This window comes from Callorhinchus milii, unplaced genomic scaffold (assembly GCF_018977255.1).
Source record: "Callorhinchus milii isolate IMCB2004 unplaced genomic scaffold, IMCB_Cmil_1.0 Scaffold1, whole genome shotgun sequence".
Classification (NCBI taxonomy): Eukaryota; Metazoa; Chordata; class Chondrichthyes; order Chimaeriformes; family Callorhinchidae; genus Callorhinchus; species Callorhinchus milii.
In genome coordinates, this window is record NW_024704742.1 from 91,972,341 (window position 1) to 91,996,992 (window position 24,652).

At 41.6% G+C, this 24,652-nt stretch overlaps 1 protein-coding gene and 1 non-coding gene across 2 annotated transcripts in view; both read right to left on the reverse strand.

Annotated features, from left to right (window-relative positions):
• Window positions 1-12,114: 12,114 nt before the first annotated feature.
• trnav-uac lies at window positions 12,115-12,186 on the reverse strand. Its single transcript has one exon. It is a non-coding gene; the product is annotated as a tRNA-Val (tRNA).
• Window positions 12,187-20,093: 7,907 nt separating this feature from the next.
• znf462 (zinc finger protein 462) overlaps window positions 20,094-24,652 on the reverse strand; it is an 83,345-nt gene continuing 78,786 nt past the window's right edge. The window contains exons 13-15 of the mRNA XM_042333142.1: window positions 23,446-23,572; window positions 22,680-22,803; window positions 20,094-22,534 (exon numbers count right to left, since the gene is read on the reverse strand). Coding sequence (XP_042189076.1) covers window positions 22,312-22,534; window positions 22,680-22,803; window positions 23,446-23,572 — 474 coding nt within the window. The 3' untranslated portion in view covers window positions 20,094-22,311. The remainder of the gene's footprint in view (window positions 22,535-22,679; window positions 22,804-23,445; window positions 23,573-24,652) is intronic.

Here is a 24,652-nt window from a genome sequence, read left to right on the forward strand (position 1 = left end):
CACTTGACAGTGGTGGAGCACAATGCCGAGCTGGGGGAGGGAAGTGGAGGGAGGGGACCGTAAGCACAGTTGAAGAGGAAGGTCTTCGGTCATGACCTGCAGATGGGGAAGGAAGGGATAAGGCAGAGGGATAGAGGAAGAGTGTTCCAGAATTTTAGGGCATTGTGGCTGAAAGCATAGCCGCTGTTGGTGGACAGTAGGGCAGAGGGATATGAAGAAGGCCAGAGCCAGTCGAGGGGAAGCAAGTGAGGCTAACTGTGAGTTCAAAGTCCTGGTTGGGGCTTGAACCCACAACTCAGGGGTGAAAGTACAACCAATTGCCAGGCTGCCATGAATAAAATAAACAGAAAATATATAAGGGACAAGGGTTGCAAAAAGCAAAAAAAGCTTAAATTGTATATTTCTTTCTGCAACTTTTATTATTGTGTCTTTCTCACCCATTTTCTCCTTTTTTCTGCTATTCTCTCCTGAAGTTGCTTTAATTCCTATTTCATATTTGGATGTCTATAAAACCAGTTGACGTTAAGCTAGGCTTTATTGAGCTGGTGTGTGTGTGTGTGTGTATATGGGGGTGCATGTGGTCATTACACTTGAGTCCAATTCTGTCCTTGTACAAAATCTAGTTGTTTCTCTCTCCCGGTGTGTTGGCTATCAAACCCTCAAATAAAATTGATCGCTTAATCCATGAGTGTTTGTGGGACACTGCTTTGCGAAATTGGCTGCTGCATTTCGCCCACAAAATATAGAGTCAACCCACTGAACAATATATTCTGTGAAGCCCTTTGAGACAGCACTTTGAAAAGGCATTATATCAAATGCAAGGAATATTATTATTATTATCCACACATAAGCAAACTCAGCCGTTTCGAGAGTGGGAACCCCGGAATTGACCTGGAACCTTGTGGGCATTTGTAGGCTGAGACTATATAAATCACATTGAGGATTGAATGAACCTGAGATTTTCCAAGTCCACATGAAGCAGCTACTCACTCAGAGAACAACTTGTTCATTTTTAATGAAAGTTGTTTTTGCTAGTGGCAAGGTAGAGGTACAAACATATGTCAAATGAATGCAAGGATTATTATTAAAGTAAAACGGACAAATCATGCTGATTGTGTGTCAGCTGCAAATAGGAGGTGAAATAAAGTAAGAAAAACAGAACGAAAGTTGAGAAATTTGTGCTACCACATAAATAAAGACATTTTCAGGCTCATGCCTTTCTGTGAAACCTACAAATATCTGAGAAGTTACACTTGTTGAAGAAATCCAGAATTGGCATGTTTCAGTTACCCAGAAATTAAGTATCTACCAGTGCCCTAAAGATATTTTGACCTTTAAGATCTCGCTTCTGTTAGATTCTGTTTGCACTGTTAGCCTGGCCAGGAATGGTAGGTCAAAGGACCTCTAGTGGCAAATGGTCAGTAAATAACAGAGCAACAAATACACATAAAAATGGTCATACAATTCCCTTTGAGTGTGAAAACACCACTAAGTGGCAGTGCAGAGTAGTTTTATTGTTGTTATGGTTACCATTGCCATAAGATTCAAGTACATCTTTAAATATGAAGTGTTTTGCTTGCGAATGAATGTTAACCCATATTATTTAAAAAGACATAGATTTAGAAAGATTTACAATAGCAGTTCTAAAACCTCTTAATTTAAGCAATGCACACGAATAATTGAAACAGAAACAGTTTGCAGTGGTCTTGCCTGCAAACAAAGCATTGAAATAGACAACGTATGTTTGCGTTCGTCCATGTTAACTCTCAACAGTAACAGTCATAAAATCTAAATAATGTTGCTGTGCACATGATGCATCACTAGAACAACAGCATGTGTTTATATAGTTCCCTTCATACAGGGTAACGTCTCGCAGCACTTTACAAAGAAAGACAGGGAGAGGTGATCATAGTTGACAAGGTAGGTTTTGAGGTGGGATTTAAAAACAGACAGAGATGGGGCAGGATGGAGGAGTGTGTGTGGGGGGGGGGGGGGTGAGTGGGGAGAGGTCCTGAGGTTACAGGGCATAGTATCTGAAAGTTCAGCCACTGGCAGCAGTGCAGCAAGAAACATATAGCAAGCCGAATTTAATTGAGCAGAGGAGGCGATAGAGGCAGGTGAAACAACAATAATGTGCATTTATATAGCGCCCTTCACACAGGGAGCAGGAGAGGTAGAGGACAAGGTGAATAGGGGAAGGAGGGTGATCGAAGGCAAGGCATAGAGGAGATCTTGAGACATGTCTTGAAGGAGGCGAGGGAGCGAGGCAAAGGGACTGTGGGATGGAGATCCAAAGGTTGGGGACAGAGAAGCTGAAGGCCTGATCGCCGATGGTGGACAGGACCATGAAGGTTGAGGTGAGAGGAGAGGCAGTGGAGGAGGATAGAGTGGTCAACAATGTATGTTTTGCCTACAAATACACAGTCACTACATCTTAAAGTAAATCCTGTGAAGTGTTTTGAGACATTATGATGATGTGATATGGCACCATATGGAAGGATTATTATTTATGGTAAATCACTGTCACTTTTCTTACGTATCCTCTGGCTCTTTCCCTCTTATTAAATACTTGTTAAATCCTGCTGCTTTGTAAGTAATTACAAAAGATTTTCACTATTGTAATCTCCAGAGCCATGACATTTTTCAAGGTCTCCACTTTAAAACCAATGCCTTAGAATTTAAGATTGTGCAGAATTTTGGAAAATTCTTTGAATTCAGTCTTAATTTGGAAGTTTTTTTTCAGTTCTTAAAAAGTCAAGTATAGTAAATTGGATAATTAGCTTTCAAAAGTGAACTAGATAACTACCTAAAAAAAGGTATATGGGGAAAGGTCAGATAAATGGGACTGAAAGGATTGTTCTTAAAATAACCAACACAGTCACAATGGGACAAATAGCCTTCTTTTGTGTTGTAAATTTCTATGGTTCTAATTTGGATATTGCAAAAGTCTCTACAATTACCAGTAAAATAAATGTCAACCTCTTGAACATGCTATGGGTTTGGAGCAAGCATTGCTGGACGGCATTACCCAGAATGTGGAAGGCAAGCGAGATTTAGTGTGCTCCATGACAACACGACCAGTGGAAGGAGAATTGAGCTGAATCAATACTTTGTAGTGTGTTTGGTGATATGATACCTGAGCCAGATGGGTCCACAGGGCATGTTTAATGATTGACCAATCTGCCTAGTTCATCAATATGACTGGAATGGTAGACATGTCATTGAGGGTTGACTATCCTGCTCCTAGTTACACTGCAAGCCAATGCTCTATTTGCTAGCATCACTGAATAAACAGCAAATCTGACCACTGGTTTGTAGTGGTAAGATGAATCTCTTTGGCAGGCACATTTCCAGCAAGTCCTTAATCCACAATTGGATCGCTAATGCCTTTGATTCTGCCAACCATATGCATTCTCCAAATAATGGGAAAGTTGGGTATATCTTTCCTACTCCTCCTCACTTCCTCCAGGGGATTATGCATTTAAGAATTCCTGGAACACAGAAAAGCTGTTTCTGTGAGAAGCTGGAACCGAGGATTTTGAGGACAGCAAATGGTTTCTGTGCGTGTCTGACTCCAGCCTGGTGGAAAAAGTTTACAATGCGTTTCAAATTCTTTGTGAAGGTTCCCCTACTCCATGAATTATGCTTGTTTTAATGCTGAGGTTGCTTATGATACTGTTTATATGGTCTTAGGTTCTGCGTTGTTCTTGGAGCTTATTTAATTTGGGATATTGTCACACAAAATAATTCAGAGAGCTAAGATCCAAATCATGACTCTAATACTTCTTTTCAAATAGACAATCTCTATGCAGCCTGGAGGGAGTCCAGTATGCTTTCTGAATGACTTTGAATTGGGTTAATCTTGTTTTAGATTCGCTGGAGCCCACATATATATACATATCTTTTCCAATCATCCTTCAAAACAATATCACCTAAGGATGGCTTCCATATTTTCTTTTGATGGTGGAACAATGTTTTGATTTGAAGACTAAAGTTCTTCATTTAGTCATGAACATTTAAGTGACTCTCAGTTAACTGCTGCAAAGTGACATCTACCACCCTTAGCGCATGCTGCACTTGTTGGAACCTAAATAAATATTTATTCAGGAGATTACATTCCAATCACAGCAAACTGTAGGATTTAAAATTAATTCTATAATGTAAATCTTTCATTGTAATTGCACCAGTTTTATCTCAGCTGTTGAATGGCATTATTATTCCTCTTTCAGATTCACATTTTAATCAGATGGACATTAGATGTTGAGGTAGATGAAAACCAAAGAAGATTTTCAATTGAGTTATCTTGTCTTGACACTTTCAGAGGTACAAGCCTCCTTGTATCATGTTCTGGAAGGTTATGGGTAGGACTGTCGATCTGATTGAGGTTTGTAAAATAATTAAAGGATTCAATAGGGTAGATACAGAGAAATTATTTCCTCTAGTAGGGGAATCCAGAACAAGGGAGCCTAATTTTAAAATAAAGCTAGGCTATTCAGAAGTGAAATTAGGAGTCATTTTTTACCCAAAGGGTAGTGGAATTCTGGAACTCTCTCCCCCAAAAGGCTGAGGATGTTGGATCCATTCACATTTTCAAGGCGGAGGTGGATAGATATTTGTTAAGTCGATGTATTAAGGGATATGGGGCAAGGGCCGATAACTGGTTTCTTCAAGGGGGGGGGGGTGATAGTGGCTGTTTTGATTGGGTAGGAACAGTGCCAGATGACAGGGAGAGGTTGATCATGTTGATGAGTAGTGGGGCAAGGAGGTGCAACTGGGAATTAAGGAGAGGGGTGGGATGGGAGCAGGTAGTGGGCTTCATGAAGGATATCGTGGTGATGATAGAGGAGGGGGTGACAGGTTCAAAGGTTTGGAAGGAGGGATGGGTGGTGGTCGTAGTGTGTGGGGGGGGGGGGGGGGGTGGAAAATGGGAGGGCAGTGGCAGCTGAGCAGATTCCCTCGATTTTGGACTCCAGGAAGTCCAGCATTTCCTCGCAGTAAGAGTTGGAGGAAAGAATCTGCGAGGCGTGGCGGGGAGTGCGGAAGAACTGGTTGGTGGTGGAGAACAGGAGCGTGGGGTTGCCCTTCGCCTCCAGGATTAACCTGGTATAGAAGGACGATTTGGCTGAGGCGAGAACGGAACAGTAGATTTTGATGTGGTCCAGCCAGATGTGCCATTGGACCGTTAGGCCGCATTTGAGCCAAGTGTGTTCGGCAGCCCGCACCTGGCCCTTGAGAAAGTGGAGGTGGCTGGTGAACCAGGGTGAGGATCGGGAATAGTAAGCAGTTCAGGAGGTGAGGGGGGCAAGGATATCAAGTGTGGTGGAGAGGGTGCTATGGAGGAGAGTAAACGCAGAGGATGGGTTGGTGTGGAAGATGGGCCAGAGGGGGAGGAGTTCAGAGGACTCCAGGGCAGCGGAGAGGGATTGCGGGGAGATCTTCTTCCACGGGTGGTAGGAGATAGTGGTAGGTTTGGAGGCAGTGTGCAGAGGGATATAGGAGTTGAGGGAGATGAAGTGGTGGTCAGAGATGGCCTTGTCGGTTGGTGATGGTGACATCCAAGACGCTGAGGCCCCGGGTGATCACCAGGTCAAGCTGATGGCCATGAACGTGGATAGCAGAGTGGATGTGGAAGGAGAGGTTGAAAGAGAGAAGAGAGGAGAAGTCTGAGGAGGTGGAGCAAGAGGGGTGAAGTGGAAGTTAAAGTTGCATGGATGATGAGGCGGTCGGAGCAGAGGCAGAGGGAAGCTAGAAGGGTGGCGATGTCAGAGATGAAGGTGGAGGAGGATTTTGGGGGCCGGTAAATTAGGAGAATTTTTAGTGAGAGATGGAAGGGATGGCAGATGGTGTTCAAAAGATTGGAATGAGCCTACAGAGTAGGGGTATAGGGCAAGTGAAGCCCTGGAGATGAGGGCCATACCACTGCCACGGCAGTTGGAGCGTGGGGCATGGTGGTAGGTGCAGCCGGGTGGTGTGGCCTCAGTGAGAGGGAAAGTGCCACCTGTTTCCAGTTTCCGTGAGGCCTATAATATCAACGTTCTCATCGAGGATGAGATCATTGACGGCCATTGATGTTTTGAAGGCCAATGCAGAGTGGCAGACAGCTGGCAGGGGGATGTGTGGGATGGGAGGGAGTAGTGGATTGGTTGGCAGGGAGGGTAGGGATGTGGATGAGGGAGGAGAGGTTAGCCCCCGGGGTCTGGGTCCGGGTTGGCTTGCGGCAGTAGTGGGGAATGGGGCAGTTGGTGTGGCTGCTGCTGGACAGCCAACGCTGAGTGCCACGATGAGCCCGGCGGAGGATTCCCAGGCTGGAGCAGAGCGAGGCAGTGGGGGGAGTCAAGCAGAGATAGGAGGCGGGGAGGGCGGAGAGAGAGCAGGACAGAGCGGGAGAGTTGCAGGGAGGAGGGCATTTTGAGGGAGGGCCAGCGTGGGTCAGGGGTGGCAGCCAAGATGCGCACGCTAAGACGAGAGGCGGCAGATTAGTGGGACATTGTAAGCCTGCAGGAGGCTGTGGGGGCTAGAGGTGGCGCAGAGGGGGGGAGGCGCTCATTGTGGTTAGCAATGAGCAGCCTGCAGGGGAAGGACAGGGGAGGGAGACAGACAGAGGATGGGAGGGAGGGACACTGGTATCGACATACTGGTATCCAACAATAGGGTGCGTGATTGAATATTCAGTGACTCAGGGATTTAGCAACAGAAGGGTACTTTTGGAAACTGCTTTGCTTCAATGCATCAGATGTGGAGCCAACTCTCTAAATAACTCTGATTAAAATATTTGCGATTATGGAGTTTGATTGCAGTCATCTGGAAAAGGAAGGAGGGATTATTATTTTTGGAGGGATCATTATTAGGTGTGTGGAATAAGGAAACTTGCCCAAGGTTTCGCCCTCTGCCTGGAATTGAACTCAGGTCTCTCGCTTGCAAAGCGAGTGCTCTAACCACTGAGCTACGGGACTCCATGAGTAACAAATCATGGACCTGGAAGCAATGATATTTTAACGGAGGTTTCTGCTATGGAGGTAAATAATTATGAATAATTTGGCTCAAACGTGTAGTGCTTATTAACCAATGGTTAATCACAAATATTCTATCAGCAAAGTAGGCATTCTTGCCTCCGAGGCAAAAGTTGGGGATTGATGCCCCTCATTTGGCACTTTGAACTCATGTTGTCTAGGCTGGCCCTCCAGTGGTGGGGGAGCACTGCATTGTCAGAGGTGGCAAAATTAAGATGCCGTCTGCCTGTTTAAGTGGACATTAGAGATTCCCTGGCACTTTTTGAAAAGTGAAGTGAATTTCTCCCAGTGTCCTGGCCAACAATCCCTCAGATAAAGTTGATCAGTCACTTCATGGCTGTATGTGGAAGATTGCTGTGTGCAAATTGGCGTGCCTACAAAATGCACAGTCACTGTACTTAACAGCGTATCCTGTGATACACTTTGAGACATCTCCTCCGATGTAAAATGCAACGATCATTAAGTTTAAAAAAGACAATGTGGAAAATGACTTCAAGCAAAATAATATGAAGGTCTGCCAGGGGGAACTGAAGAGAATGAGGCAATTTATTTTATATTTTAAACTTCCTCAGAGATGGTTATGTTTTGAGATAGACCAGGCAGACAGGGAGGCCCTGAGGCAGAAGACAGCTTAAATATAACCTCAAGGGCTACTTGCTGGTTACTTAGGTTTGTAGATAAACTAAAAAAGAGTGAAATATCAGCTCACCTTTAACAGCAGCTAAATTAAATTCTTCCCTGAGTTGTCCAAGGAATTCAAGCCCATCGAGTGAGCTCAAATGAAACTTTACAACAAGGAGTTATGCAGCTGATTTCCCTGACCATTTCAGCATTCATTGTCAGGAACCATTTGTCGACTCTAACTTATTCAGGAAAGCAGAATCCATCACAGGACATTCAAAAACAATAAAGGTTACTTGCAAGAAGCACAGAGCTGATGTGGCGCAAAAAAAGCTATGCATTTAATTCTTATGGGTCTGCAAGGTTATTAGTTTCTCAGTCTACAGAGAGCTCAGTGTCAATTTCAATTTGGGCTGCCGTTTGCAGTTGACAGTACTTGTTAGAGCGGTTGTGCTTTTCCTTTATAGAATACAGACCATATCTCAGTTGTTGGCTCATTATGTTCATTTTTTTCGGGGTCATATGTTGGTGAAAACACAGCATGATACTTATGCCAATTGGTTACACTGCTATCGCCTTATACTGATGCCAGCATCACAGCATTGTAATGTTATCTCATCAGCACTGGGGCCTCTGTTACACACACAGCCAAAGGTCAAGGATTGTAACTGCAGGAGCATAGGAGATAGCTCTCAGTATAAAATACACCCATGACAATAGAAATTGGTGAAGGCATTTTTATCATTCGTAAAGCACAGCAATCTAAGTGCTGGAGGCTTTTGATGTTGACTGAATCTAATGCTGATTGAATCTGAATATATAATATGAGCTCATATCAGCAGTGATTAAAGCAGTCCAAGTCATCACCATTAAACAGAGTTGATACAAATAGGTTGAAGTTAATGTGCTTCATAGATAACTATCGGGGGGGAAAGGAAGGTGGTTCCTGTGACACCACAGCACGACAAGAAGGGAAATTAAGATCCAAAGAGGATGTTGGTCCACCAAATGTTGTCTCTAACATCTGGAACTTCCTCCCTCTATCCCTCCCTTGCCTCCTCTCTATCTATTTTTCTGTCCTGTCTCTTAATGTACTCAGCTCACCATTGTAAAAACATGCAGGACAAAGTTCTGAAGAGCAAGGACAGGAGCAGTGATAGAAAATATCTTCTATGAAAAAGATCATTTGAGTTCTTAGTCTAGGGCTCACACTCCAGGGCTGCGCTGATGAAGTTCTGCATTGTCAGAAGTGCCGTCTTTCAGATGAGACATTAATCCTGTGTCCTGACTGTCTATTATCAGGTGGATGTTAAATATCTTATGGTGCTCATCAGAAAGAAAGGTGTCCTGGCCAACAATAGCATGGTGGTTAGAGGACTCGCCTCAGAAGTGAGAGGACCTGAGTTCCGTTCCCGTGCAGGGCAAAACCTTAGGCAAGTTTCCTTACTCCACACACTCTGTTCACCTCGCAGTAAGTAAGATCCTGCTTGTTAGTCGATTGGTGAATTACTTTCCGGGAGTAATAATCCCTCAAAAAAAATTGGTCTCTCAATCCACAACTGTTTGTGGAACACTGCTGCACAATTGGGTGCCACATTTCATCCACAAGATACACAGTCAATTCACTTTACAGTATATTCTGTTAAGCGCTTTGAGACATCTCAAAGCCCTAAATCAAATGCTAGGATTATTATTATTATTATTAAGCAGGTCATTCGTCTAATTTTTGACCTTGTATTTGGAAAATGCCAAGTTTACCTACAAAAACCAGTCACCACCCTTGACAATAATTACTGTAAAGTATTAGAGGCTTTTTGCCGTAATGAAGCACTATTAAGATGCAAGTTCTTCTTTCGTTTCAACTCCTCCAAAAATCAATTGTAATTATTTGCCCCCTACTCCAAGTCAGTAGTCACTTGAATTTGAGTTATATTTCCTGAGAGCTGATAGCAGGATTTCATGTCACTAAGCAGTTTTTAGGTACTTCATAATATTCTTCCAGAAATGTATTCAAATCTTTGCCAAATTTCTGTCCTCCTTCATTTATTTCTTGGAGATGAATGTGCGCTTGGCCCACACAGAAGTTGGTCTCTTGACAGTATGACCACTTCATTTAAACACAAACAAGACCTGCACTCTGCAGTCAAAACTCATCAAAGTCGGCAGTGGAGTCTCGCAGGAATCCCACTGTAATAACACAGTTTAATAGGCGTCAGAGGACACCCGCCCGGGGACACCTGGACTTGAGACAAAGTGAAGTGGTGTCAGTTGGAGAGAATACACTATGTCAGTGAAGAAAAATGACAAATGCAGCTGTATTAACAAGCCTGCTACACAAGAAAGTTCAATTTACAGAATATGTCATTCAAATGTGAATGTACTGTAGTTACAGACATGCAGATGTGTCTTAGGGGAGTCAAGTGAGAACAACTGTTTGTGTCACGGTGCTATGAAGGATACAGTAGATCCCTCAGTATGAGATCTGTCACCAATGTCACTCAGAGAGGCGGGTGCAGATCTTTGGATGAGAAAGTCTTCACTGTGCCTGCTGGTCACCAAGTCAGAATTTTTCACCATTCATGACATAGTTCTGCCACTTTTGTTAACTGTACTGAATGACAATAAGGGAATTGTGAAATCTCAAAGTGTTTTTTTCTTTCAAATTTCCAGACCTTTTGCTGACCTGCTCAGCCTGAATAATTGATGCTATCTGAGAGCTGCAGGTTTGCCACAAAGCACAGTGGAATGGCTGAACTTCTCCTATACTGAAGTGGCAATAAAAGTTTAATGTACAGCAACAAGGTGCTGTGGAACTTAAAATTTTGATGCTCGGCAATGTGCATGGCTCAGAAGCACGGGCAGCTTGTTCAGTGTAGAAGTTGTATGCGGTCGGGGAATGGTGCAGATTGGGCCTGAGAATGAAGGAGTTTCCATGAGGAAAACAAAATTGGGATGTGTTCAGGGAAGAATACTGTAACGCAGAGAAAAACAGAATTGACTTACTGTTATACTAAGTTTGCTAGAGATAGCAAAGATGAGAGATTTAATGCAAGGTCATCAGTGGAGTCCTGTAGCTCAGTGGTTAGAGCACTCAAGCGAGAGACCTGAGTTCAATTCCAGGCAGGGCGAAACCTTGGGCAAGTTTCCTTACTCCACACGCCTAATAATAATCCCTCCAAAACCCCAAACAATAATAAATTGGTCATTTTCAATCCACGACTGTTTATGGGACATTGCTGTGCGCAATTGGCTGCCGCGTTCGCCCACAAATATACAGTCAATTCACTTTACAGTATATTCTGTGAAGCGCTTTGGGACGTCCTCCCGACGTGAAAAACGCTATATCAAATGCAAGGATTATTATTATTATTATTATTACTATCATCCAAGGGGACTCTTAAATCTAGTAGTGATGAAGTACGGCCTCAGCTATTTTTATTATTTTCATTGTTTCGGGTGCAAACTCCTAATTGTCTAATGCCTGGAGACGTCCTCCCGAAGTGAAAGTGTCTATATAAATGCAATTTTTGTTGTTGTTGTGATTTTGCGTTTCTTTTTAACCACCTTTAAATTTTATTTGCAAACTCCGAGCCACGTTTCAGCAGCTCACTTTTGTCACCAAAAAAACTAGCCATTAAGCACAATGCCCAAGTGTCTTCCTGAAAGCCCATCTCTGTGTGAAGCAAGCAGTTACACATTCTGTAACGGGAGCGAGCTGGGAAAAACATGAATGCAAAAGCTGTGAAAGCTGAAAGTTATGAATGCAAAATGGGTTGCAAATACATAGCACACTAATAATAAATAATAATAATCCGTGTATTTGATATGATGGGACGTCCTCCTGACGTGAAAGGCGATATACAATTGTAATCTTCTTGTTGTTGTTGATGCCTTATCACGTCATACTGTAAAGTGCGTTGACTGTATTTTTTTGAGGGGCAAAATGCAACAGCCAATTGTGCACAGCAGTGCCCCCAAACAATCGTGGATTGAGTGACTAAATTATTATGCATTTATTTATTTTTCAAGGGATTATTACCCCTAGAAAGCGATCTGTGAATCAACTAATAACTGGGCTCCTGGTGAGTGGTACAAACAACCAGTCGGTGTTTGAAAGGGAACAATGGGATTTTCAGGTATGATCCTTCAACAGCTGGAGGGTTCTGATTAACAAACCATGCAAAGTGTTTTTCATATAAAAAGATGCCTCAAAGCACTTGACACACACAGCGATGGACACTGAGCCGTAATAATAATCCTTGCACTTGATATAGCACTTTTCACATCTTCTAGACGTCTCAAAGCGCTTCACAGAATAGACTGTAAAGTGAATTGACCGTATATTTGTGGGCGAAACGCAGCAGCCAATTGCGCGCAGCAGTGTCCCACAAACAGTCATGGATTGAAAATGACCAATTTATTATTGTTTTGTTTTGGAAGGATTATTATTAGGCGTGTGGAGTAAGGAAACTTGCCCAAGGTTTCGCCCTGCCTGGAATTGAACCCAGGTGTCTCACTTGTAAGGCGAGTGCTCTAACCACTGAGCTACAGGACGCCACTAAATTAGAGACTTGAAGAATGTTGACCAAAGGCATAGTTGTAAAAATATTATATTTTTAGGAGGTCCTGTGAAGGCACTGGCGAGAGGTAGTAAGGTTAAATGGTTCAGGAAGTGGATTCGAGGACAAGGACTTAATGGCTGATGGCTTGTCCACTGTTATGGAGCTAATATTTCACATATGAAGTATCATATCTGAAAAATTAAACTGTATGTCTCTTTCAGGCAGTGTTTGGCCTGCTCTGAATTTCCAGCACTTCTTTTATTTCAGGTGAAAGGCCATCGACATTGGCGGATGGTTGATGAGTCCCACTGGCTGGAGCTGATTTCTTGATCATCCAAGGTTTGCAAGTGCTTCTTCACTGAACATTTTACAATAGACCTGGAGTAACCTGATACCATTTTTCAAAGGAATTCTGGCTCCACAGCAATACATCTTAAAAACAAAGTAGCTTTGACATATGCCAGCAGACAATGGCACCAAACAAAACAAGCATATCCCTTTCATCCATTTTTACTTCAAACCACAATTGAACAGGTTGAAGTACAATAGTAGCATGCACAGAAATTCATTTCATTTCCTGAGATCTAAAACCTAGATGAACTGTTTATCAAGCATTGTTTCCTGAGATCATTTTTTGCAGCATCATGCAAATAAGAAGTATGGCATTTTTTAAATACATCAAGAACCCAAACCTCAGCAGAATCCAACTCATCTTGCTGTGTTAATAAGACTAAAATTCTCTCCATTTCCAATTCGTGGAATTAAGCACTTAATTCAAGGCACTTTTACTGTGTGAGGGATTTATAGCAGGTTACAACATTTTATACTGAGTGGAACTTAGATTTACTTATGACCCATTTTGACAGCAGAAATTTTTCCTGTCCATTGAATGGCTGACTCCATGGTTTCTCTGCCAACTCCTAACTCTTTTTTTCAGGACATTTATCTTCTGTTCCAGCTTCCCCACTATGTATGCATATTCTCTCTTTAATGGGAGTTTTGATCCTCGAATGTTCAGTGCCTTTGGGATGTCCTCCCGAAGTGAAAGGAGCTTTACAAATGTAATTTTGTTAATGTTGTTTTGTCAAACTAATCTATTGAGTATTTTGCAAGGTGGATATTATAAAAATAGAACTATCTGAATGTAAAAATTGGATCCTAATTCATGGAAATTTCTTACTAATTTATAATAGATACAAGGGAACCTCATTAAAGCACATCCTCTGGGTTTGATAACTCACAGGCAATACTAGACGTGAGTTATAATATAATGGCTGATCTGTGTCGTCAGGACACCGCTGATGCCACTTACTTCATGCAAGAAATAACGTCGATGATATATCCTGCTTATAACACACACATGTGCGAAGCACCGGAAGTGGTGTTAGCAGACACATAACAATCTGGAAGTTGGTCACTGGAAAACCAGTTAGTCAGCCCTGGACACTGACTATCCTTCTGGAGTGAGGAGGTGGTGGGATTTGGAGATAAGCGAGTTCCCCCTGGAATTCAACTGGCCTAAGGTGATATGTTTGGTAACGGAATGTCAGAATCAAGACCACCCTCTGTGACGGATTCAGTAGTCCAGTTTGCTGATGACACACAGCCAACCTGGTTCATCAACAGGAATTAGAAAGGCAGATAAATCACTGGGGGTAGGGAGTCATCCCACTCAGCTCCTGTTAACCTGCAACCCAAAGTCCTAATAGGTAGGGTGGTCCTAGCTGAACAAGCAGCAGGAAAGCTTGCCTGACAGTAATATCAATGTCAAGCTATGTGATTTTAGCAGGTTAGACTCCAGCAGTCAGTAGTGGGGAATCCTCTAGAGACTATAATCCAGGCCAAAATAAATTTTCACTTAGAAAAATATGGGTTAATAAAGGACAGCCAACATGGGTTTGTTAAAGACGAATCATGTCTAACAAATCTGATAAGAGTTTTTTGATGAAGTAACAGAGAAGGTGGATGGAGTTGATTTTGTTGATATGAATTTTCAAAAGGCATTTGATAAAGTGCCACATATGAGACTTGTAAGCAAAATAGAAGCCCACGGTATTAAAGGGGCAGTGGCAGCATAGATACAGAACTGGCTGGGAGACAGAAAGCAGAGAGCAGTGGTGAATGTTTTTTCTGCCTGGAGGGAAGCATGCAGTGGTATCCCCCAAAGGTCAGTATTGGGACCACTGCTGTTTTTGATCTATATAAATGACCTGGACCTGGGTATAGGGAGTGCAATTTCCAAGTTTTCAGATGATACTAAGCTAGGAAAAATAGTAAACAGTGAGGAGGATAGTAGCAGACTGCAAGGGGACATTGACAGACTGGTAAAATGGGCAAATGAAGTTTAATGTGAGAAATGCAAAATGCATTTTGGGAGGAAGAATGAGGAGAGACAACATAAGCTGGATGGTAGAATATTAAAGGGGTGAAAGAACAGAAAGACCTGGGGGTTCATCTAAGTAAATCTTTGAAAGTGCAAAGCTGTTAGATAAAGCTATTAAAAAGCATAAAGATACTAGGCTATATAAATAGGGGCATAGAATATAAAAGTCAAGAAGTTATGACAAACCTTTATAAAACATTGGTTAGGCCTCAGCTAGAGACTGTCTTCAGTTTTGGGCCCCACACTTTATGAAGGATGTCAAGGCATTGGAGAGGGTGCAAAGGAGATTTACCAGGATGGTACCAGGAATGAGGGACTTCAGTTATCAGGAGAGGCTGGAGACACTAGGATTATTCTCCTTGGAGTAGAGAAGGTTAAGATGAGACTTAATAGAAGTTCTCAAAATTATGAGGGGATTCGATAGAGTGAACAAGGAGAAACTATTTCCACTGGCGGGTGGGTTGGTAACCCGAGGACACCGATTTAAAATAGTTGTTAAGAGGAACAGAGGGGAGGTGAAGAGAAATTTTTTCACACAGCGAGTTGTTTAGATCTGGGATGCATTGCCTGAAAAGGTGGTGGAAGCTGATTCGATAACAGCATTTAAGAGCGAAATAGATAATTATTTGAGGAGGACAAATTTGCAGGACTACGGGGAGAGCGCGGGGGAATGAGATTGATTTGGATAGTTCTTTTCAAAGAGCCGGGACAGATACGGTGGGCCGAATGGCCTCCTTCTGTGCTGTATAATTCTAAGATTCTATGAGTACCTCAATGCGCACTCTGGAGTCCCCAAGTCTTGGCTCTTGCCAACCTGTGCCTAATACTTTCTGGAATTAGTTAAGCAGGATGTGTGCCTCCAGGGAGACAGTGCACATTCCATCAATCTATCGCTGGGATTTCCATTTGTAGGTGGGATGCATGGTTTGGATAGTCTTAAGCATGGTGGTGGTGTTGTTGTTGATGGGTTTCCGCATGTGTCAGACACCCAGCTAACCAATCAAGCAATTAATCAATCAATCATTTAATGTAATATTAAGGCATCTAACAATAATAATTATTTTTGCCTACTGGCATGTAAAGTTCTTTTCAAAATCCCTGTGAACACAATTCAGGAGCCATGTTGGTATGTTCTGCTGGTAAGTACCTCAGTGTAAACTCATCCTGGATGATGGGCAATCTATTAAACTCATTGTTAAAAATTGTATTATATTTGTCATTGCTCAAAATGAACTTCTTCATGTAACCAACATTCTAAGCCTGATATCAAAAGCTATAGTGGTTGAGATTTTGTGTGTCACATTTTTATTGCAATATACTGCAGTTTGTACCTATATAATTTCTATGCAGCTTTGTGTCAATTTTCTTCTGTTGGAAGCTTGGTGTAAACTGATTCAGGAATCCATGCCTTTATACACAGAAAGATAATTAACTGGAGGAATGTGAGGACTTAGCACGTTCCCAAAATGAACTGTTGCCAATATCTCCCTGCTGTCAAATCCACTTTTCTTCATTTGTTTCATGACTTGGAACAACAGTGGTGGCAGGACAACCCAAAATTCACACTAATGCTTCTTAAAGTTAGGTGGATTGCTTTATGATACCGTCCACTGTCTTCATTTGATACCTGCTGAAATTAAATAATAACAAACTTCAAAGGACGCATCCTGCCCCCTGGTTGGTAATAGTATTGAATTTATGGAATATTTTGCTACCTATCTGCATTGAAACAAGCTTGCAACATTTTATTTTAAGAGACAAACAACTGGAAGCTTCGCTGATGTCTGTATTAATGTCTGTAATATATCATGCAGCTTGTTTACATACAATTGAGCGTGGTGTGCTTTGACTAATTTATAAAGAATAAGAAAAAAGAGAGGTTTGATATGCTCTACTGCCAAGTGAGTGAAAGTCAGAAACCACTTTAAACAGAAATCTGGGGTGAGGCCTAAGTGGTGCCTTGTTCCTGTGCCAAAACAGGTAGGGAGTCAGGATCCTAAAGCTTCCCAACTGTTCTAGCTCATATCAATACCGTCACTGTGGCTGCTTTCCAAGGATAGAGCTTCACTTTATAACTTAAAAGAGCCAAAGGTGTGCATAAGCATGGCAAACTGCGTTACCCATCCATGCAGGAGTAAAGGCATAACAAGTGTGCTTGATCTTCCAAAGACCCTTTTGTAAAATGTTCCTCATTTATGGGATGGCTGTTTACTGCAGGGAGGAAGGCAGGCACAGCAGCTGCATAAACTAGAACTGGATGTCAAGATAATTTCTACCAAAGGCCAGAAGTACAATAGATCTTTGGGAATAGCACCCTCAGAGGGGGGATTGATGCTCATGCCAAACAGCAAACACTTACTATTTGCTCAGCTTGTCTGAATGGCTTCCTTGTTGCACTTGATCTCTTCTTTTCCACAGACAGAAAGTAACAGATAACGCGTCAGATTAGTGTCACCCGTTTGACAGAAATGTTCCCTACATGTAAGAGCTGTGAGCAGTGTCTCCAACAAGGAGATTAGGTCCGAAAAACAACGAGTGTAACCTTAGTTAGTAACCCTCTCCCATCTGACAAGTGATGCAATAACAAGGTGTAACCAGAGGAGACTTTGATGATTATAGCACTCCTATTGTTCCATTGAATAGTCTAGTAGCTGAATGTCTTGGAGTAGAACCCCAAGGGAATTCTCTGGGGTCACCAGGAGTCTTATTAGACAAAACAATGATTCACAATTACAGGTATAACAGTCATCAGTTACATACAGTAACCCTTTGAGACAGGAGCACTTGGTGGAAGCATTTAATGCACAGATACATCAAACAGGAGTTCACTTTGTATGGGTCCAAAATTCACCATTGTAGGCATTTTATTCTTTATCTAGGCAACAGTACACCCATGTTCATCCTGACCCTTTTTTGTCAAAGTTCATGCCTGAACATTTTCTTCACTTGTGAATGAAAAAAACATCAATGAGCAAGAACATCGCATTTTCCTAACTCTTTATTGTCTGGAAGTGTGTTCACCTCTGAAGAATATAAATCCAAGGGAATGTAAACAATACTAATATGACAAAAAATGGAAAGACTCCCAAATATCATTTCCAGCAGTGTTGAACTGAGCATCTATCACCCAGCCCCGGGACTCCTATCAGTGTCTGCATTCACTAGCTTCCCATCACAGATACAGTTCAAGATCCTGGTACTCACCTTCAAAGCCCTCTATGGCCTTGCTCCCCTCCTACTTCTGCGACCTCGTAACCCACGACCATCCTGCTAGCTCCCTCTGCTCAGCAGGCTCCGGCCTGCTCCACGTCCGCCGCCCCACCATTGGCGGGCGAGCCTTCAGCCACTCTGCCTCCACCATCTGGAACTCGATCCCGCAGTCCCTCCACCTTACCCCCTCCCTTGCCTCCTTCAAGACCAGTCTCAAGACCCTCCTCTTCAATCGATCACCCTCCCCACCCACTGCCCTCCACTGTCGCCGATCCCGACCCTCAGCTCGGGTCCAAAACACTGACTATCCAGCGCCTTGGGACATCCTCCCGACATGAAAGGCACTATACAAATGTCATTTTGTTGTTGTTTGGACTTGCAGCTTGATTGCTTTGGCATGACTGCTGGCTTGCACTGGCACCTCCGGCCTGGGCTTCATTCCAATGACAGTGTTGCACTGTGTTTACTGCCCATTGTAGAACCAAGCTGACTGACGCACTTTCTGATTCTTATGGAAGCAGTAAAAAAGACTGTTGGGCCATCTTCAATCGGTCAACACATCAGTGTAGTCAACAAATGTGCACCAGCCAATTCTGAATGTCTTCTCACAGCCCTTACCAGGCACATATATCCGAACAAGGTTCATTGCAGCTTACCTCCAGCCAACTATTCCACTGCCAAGAACGTAATTTGCAACCTTTCGGAAAACTTAGAATGAATGTTACGTACAAGCATTGAGACTCTTCTGCAAGTATTGAAATCAATCACTTCAACTATCTGCGGATGAGTGGTGAAGCCATTTTAGTATTATTGTATAATACTAATATGCAATAATATATGGACCAGTTGCCATCCTGAACCTTTATTGAATATTAGTATAATTATACAATACAAAATGGTTTAGTTGTGTTCCTGGGCCCTGAAAGATTTCACACAACTTAGTAACAGTTGCCATATTACTTTCAACTTGCATTGATGAAACTGGGGAATGTTCAAATAATAGCAAAAAAAGATTGGAACATGAGGACCAATTTGCAAAGATGTTGATTTTTGTTTGGAAAAAAATAAGATAAAATTCAAGCCTGAACAATGCTAAGATATAGATAATATGAGCAAGTTATTTAAGATTGACATATAAGCACATAATTAAATAAAAGAAAATTATACAATATATATTGTTTATTATTATAAAATTAAATAAGCATTAAAAAAAAGAAATTGGACTTTTTCCTTTTAATGGAGTGCTTACATGAATTACTCTGAGCTTAAAACAGTAAATGTTGCATTAATCAATGGCTTAAAATAAAAGCTGCATGTTTATAATGGTTAGGAGCGTAATTGAAGATTAGAGATCAGTTTGGACAGATGATCTAATACTCCCAAGGAACACAATGTACTGTTAGGCCCTGACACAAGATCACACAACTTAACATGAGAAGGGGAGAAAGCTGGTGGTGAAATTGATGTATGCCATAATCGGAAAAGTACAAAAAGAAACATCTTCGAATGCTTTTTAATTCAACATGTTCATAAGAATTCAATTGTTATTATTCTTTTGGAAAGGTTTTAGAAATTGAGTTACTAATTGGAAAAGCCAAACAGACGTATTTGCCTGATCTATTAAATACCCTCATCTCAAATGGTCAACTTTCAATCCTTTTACTACCTCCTCCATAATTTCCTGCCCGATTGTTTTATGAATTATTCAATTCACATCCTCCAGAAAAGTTTTTTGGTCATTGCACCTACTAATTAATCATTCAGTATTATTCATGATACATTTGTAGATCACTGTGTCAAATGTTTCAGAACAGAAGTTAAAAAAAAACATTGATTTAGGAGCATTTTCTCAAGATAAGAGTAAATAAACTCCTCATAGTTGCACTCAAAAGAATTGCAGCTTATCAAGACTTGAAAATCCATTATACACTCTGGGGGGTAACATAACAACTTGCATTTATGTAGTGCCTTTCACGCGAATGAACATCTTGAAGCACTTAATGATGACAGGAAGAACCGAGCAGAAGTGGTGGGGATGTTATCTCGGATTGTCACCTTATCCTCAGATTGACGTGAAAGCTATGGTAGTGAATGTCGTGCTTTGCCACTTTTGAGTCATCAAGACTTCACTCTCTTCCGGTACATTTTGCTAGATGCTGGATTATGGCATTAAAAAGCAAATGTGTCAACTTACTAATGGTATGTCAATGTGTGTGTGTGGTGTGTGTATATATTATATAGAGAAAGAGGGAAAGAAAGCATTTTAGTACTAGGAAAAACAATCTCCCAAGAAAGTTACAAATTAAAAAGGAGTCATCACTTTTTATTTATCAAGTCAGCAAACAAAATACCAGGAAGTACAGTATTTACAGGTCATCCTAGAAACTAAACAGCATCATTTAGAAGCTGCGCTATCAAAATAGAGAGGAAGGCCAATCAATCAATTTTGGTAATGTTTACAGAGTTCATGTCCTCACCCTTACAGTTGGTTTTAAAATTACAAGAGAGACTTCCAACATATGTCTAACAGTCAACTTCAAAGTATTTCAGATAACAAAAATATTTAAAGGAGCTTCCTAAGCTACAATGTAGACAAAAGGAGGAACACAATATACATGTAATCTGCAATATCCCTGTCTTTTTCACAGAAACTGCTCTGATTTTGTCCCTGTTTTCAACATGAAAATAGGTGGTTAATGAACTATTTCAAGAAACAGATATTCTTTGCTGTTCTATGAAAGCGTCATTTGTAAAATACCTTGATCACAATACAAATGTATCTGATAACGTGAACGTCTGAATCTGGACTGAAACTCTGAACAAATACTTTTTTAAAAAAAAGTAATTCATTCAGCAAGAGGTTTGACAACCCTTATAGTTAAAGAGTACACAAAATGTAAACTTGGCAAACAAAACCGAACATATGGAATTTTTTTTTACTCATAAAAGTAGTCTCACTACAACATTGTATGCACACCTGGCCGTGGATGTGCAGGAAAAAACTCTACACAGTTTATGAACAGGTATTACTAATACAGAATGAACATTCAGTAAAGATTAATGCTGAGGTACTGGAAATTATGATCGCTTTTGCACCAAATTATCCTACATTAACAGTAATCATTGTTAGGAACACTTCTAATCTTCTGTACAAACATCAAGTCTTTTTTAAAAAACATTTTTTTTTAATTTATTTTTAAAAAATTACCACTTGCATTAGTGCACGGAAACAAAAAAAAATGTTTCTTCAGTACAGTAACATTTGTTCAGTACTGTACAACACTCAGAAAAGTGGTGGTGCTACAAGTAACCTGGATCTGACAGTTTCAGTAATAAGAGCCCGAAGTGAAGTCCTTTATTCAAGATGCTGACCCCCTGACCACACACGCCCCCCTCACCCCCCCCACCCGGTAACATTATTACCAGGTATCCATAGTGCTGTTCCTATATTTTTGAGCAAATATAGGAGTTGCTTATACAGGTGTTGCTTTTACATTCCCAGTAATACTTAACTCATGACAAATACATTTGAGGTTATAACTGGGTGGGTAGATTTGGTGGACGGGCTTCGAGCAGTTATAACCCACAATATACCCACAAGTCAAACTGACTCTTCAAAATGGCTCTTTCACTTGGGACCGAATCAATTGCGCATCTTGAACTCAACAAGTTATAGGATACAATATAGCAGCTTGCAAACAATTCCGTCAGAACATAAAACTCACTGAGTCAGAGGTCGCTTGATCATTCAGCTCCCAGGAACCATTTTATATGCACCAGCAGACTGGTAGCTGTGTTAAGAGTAACATTTGGGGTATTTTTTTTTATTTGGTTTTCAATGCACTTAGTCAAAGTCTATTTTTTAAAAAAAAAGCACTATGAAACATTCCTTCAATGAATGCCACAGTCGCTATAATGAAGTAGTGACATCCCCACAAGATCATACTTGTTTCTTGATCATACAAGTTTTTAAAAAAAGAAAACTCACTGGATAAATGATATTCCACAGTATTTTACACAGTTCACTTGAATACATCAAATGAGGGAGGGGAAAAAACCCAAAAGGCTCCCAAAGGTGGTTCAGTGGGGAATTGCACCACATGGTATGGTACTAAACTATATTAGACCAGGAAGGTCCCAGGTTCAATCCCTGCTGAGTTAGTTGATGTATAATTAGCTTCAATATCTCCAGGCTAGAAAGGGGTGACTATCAGCCAAGGTTTCCCTCTCTTGTTTGTTCTCCAGTGACCCTGTTGAGAGAGACTGAATATTGAGTGAGAGATAGAATTGGGCCCAGTTGTGATGCTTCCCCCTAATACTCTACCAAAATGCACTGTTTTGGCTCGCTCATGAAGAATGGTCAATGGGGAAAGGTATTGGAAGGCTGCCTGCATCTGCAGAACTGTACCCGAGCAGGAGTCACTGTGTTCAGGAGATGGTAAAGAATTGGAGGCAAGGGAAGGGAATGGGGAAAGGAGCAAGGACAGAAAAAACTTTTCACAATCTTCAAGTAAACCAGCACAGCTCAGTCATCATTTTTGGTCTCAGTGTTTGGATCCTGGGGGTCGTCCTTCACTACAGCTGTAATGCTTGAGCTGGCTGCTGGGTCTCTTGGAGAAATTCCAGCCACCAACTTGTCATCAGAATCTGTTTGCTTTACAGTTGCTGGAAGCGCAAAGCTGTCTTCACTGATATTCTCTGCTGCCTGATTCTTTTCATGGTCTTGATGGCTGTTCTCACTTAACGCCCTATATTTGAAAGCAAACATTTTTGGCTGTGTGAAACTTTGCAATAAAAAGGTAGATTAAGTGTGAATTGTTTTCGTTCATGCTGAGGTGCGGGGAAACGATTGTTTGCTGAGTATTTTTGTTAGCTGCATTGAACGCCTCTTACATGCTGTGCCTCTGGATATGACGCTCCCAGTCAGAGCCATGCGCAAACGTGCGACCACAAAATTCGCAGGGGAACCTCTTCTCATTGTAAACACGGTTTCCACTCCCTGGACATGTCACAATACCTGCAAGTAAAAAGGATTTTTTTCTTAACCAAAAATAAACCATCAATACAACAATTTAGACAAACGGACACTAAATGAGGCATTCTGATCGCCTGGTGGAAACCAAACAAAGAATTTAAATAAATATCTTTTGTTACAATAAAGGAAAACTGAATGTTCGTGCATACACCAGGCTTCTCAGACACTAGCACAGGTTTCATTCTCAGAGTTGGTAAATGAGAGCTTGCATCAAGGACCATTGATTTACCTTTGATGTACTGTACATGACAGCATGAAGCTGGAACACACGTCCCATTGCACTGACAACTTAAAGGTTCTCTCTTGCCAAGCACATCTATTCAGGAGGAGTGAAGAAATTGCTGACTGTAATTGAAATGGCATGACTCCCACACGCAACATGGTGGTGGGTACTCTTGAGGATAGCGCTAAATTTCCACCGTTTAACTGCCATACACAAGCTCATCTGTTGCATTCTGAGACACCCGATAGGATTGCTGTTGGCAGGCAACAAGACATGTTTGGTGTCAAAGTAGTTTCTCTTCACAACTCCTCTCTCGTGGAACACTGAGAGCATGTTACAAAAAACCTCAGGAGGAGTTGTGGAGCAAAAGCTTCCAACAAATCACTCTGAAAAGTACCAACCTCTTTGTTCAACTATATTCCCTTTTTCTTCCTCACGGGATTCCTCTTCACTGCTCGAGAACTCCTTCTCTTTCGAGTCCAACTGGTCCAAGTTGACACGACCGACCAATTCAAAGTTACGAACCACCTGAGGTCGGGGGCCGGGGTGGGGGGGTAGAGGGAGAGAGAGGGGAAGAGGAAAAAAAGAAAGTCAAATTCAGCACATATTTTCATTTTTATTCACATATAATACTACTAATAATAATTCAGCACCTTGGGACATCCTTCCGACGTGAAAGGCGCTATACAAATGTAATCTTTTTGCTGTACTACTAATAATAAAATAATAATACTTCAGAGCAAGCTTCTGAATATATATTTGTTTAAATCTGAGTCTCTTGGGACGTCCTCCTGACGTGAAAGGCGCTTTATAAATGGAATCTTGTTGTTGTTGTTGTCGTTCCTTCCCCACCGCCCGCTCCAGGGTTGGGGAAGGGGTGGGTGAGGAATTTGACTGCAATATTAAGATAACCATTCATCCCAAGATGTCATCTGATTTTGAAGGTGCTTTTAGTTAGTAAAAAAGTGCATTAGTTTCAAATAAATACAGTAGCTCTTTAATTTTTTAAAGGCAAACTTTGTGTTAGACATTATTCTTTTATGTTACACCACTGCCAAACATGCACTGTGACAAAACCAATTTTGCAGTAATGTGAGATTTGGCATCAGTAGTAAGACCACCTGGTATCAGGGCTCCTCCATCACTAGTGATATGATCCACACCTAAGGAATAATGTCATCATCAAGAAACTGCCTTACAGAGAACTGCACAGCATATTGGCATGCAGCAGTCATTTGTACAAAGTAAGATTCAACAAGCAGCTAACAGGTGAATGACCAATTCTGGAGGATTGTTAGCTCGGGGAAACTCCCATTGCATTTCAAACAATGTTATAGAAGTTTTAACATCCCCTGAATAACAGGAATGTGATTTAACATCTCATCCAACAACAACAAAATTACATTTGTATAGCGCCTTTCACATCGGAAAGACGTCCCAAGGCGCTGGAAACAGATTGCACCTGCAAGAATCCAGTAATTCACTATCCTGGTGTTAGCATAGACTGTGAGTGCAAGTCTCCAACATGGTTCTTGAAACAACTTTTCTGACTCCGAGGCAAAAGTGCTACCAACTGGGCAAGCTGAGAGGATCCCTTTTTGGAAGTAG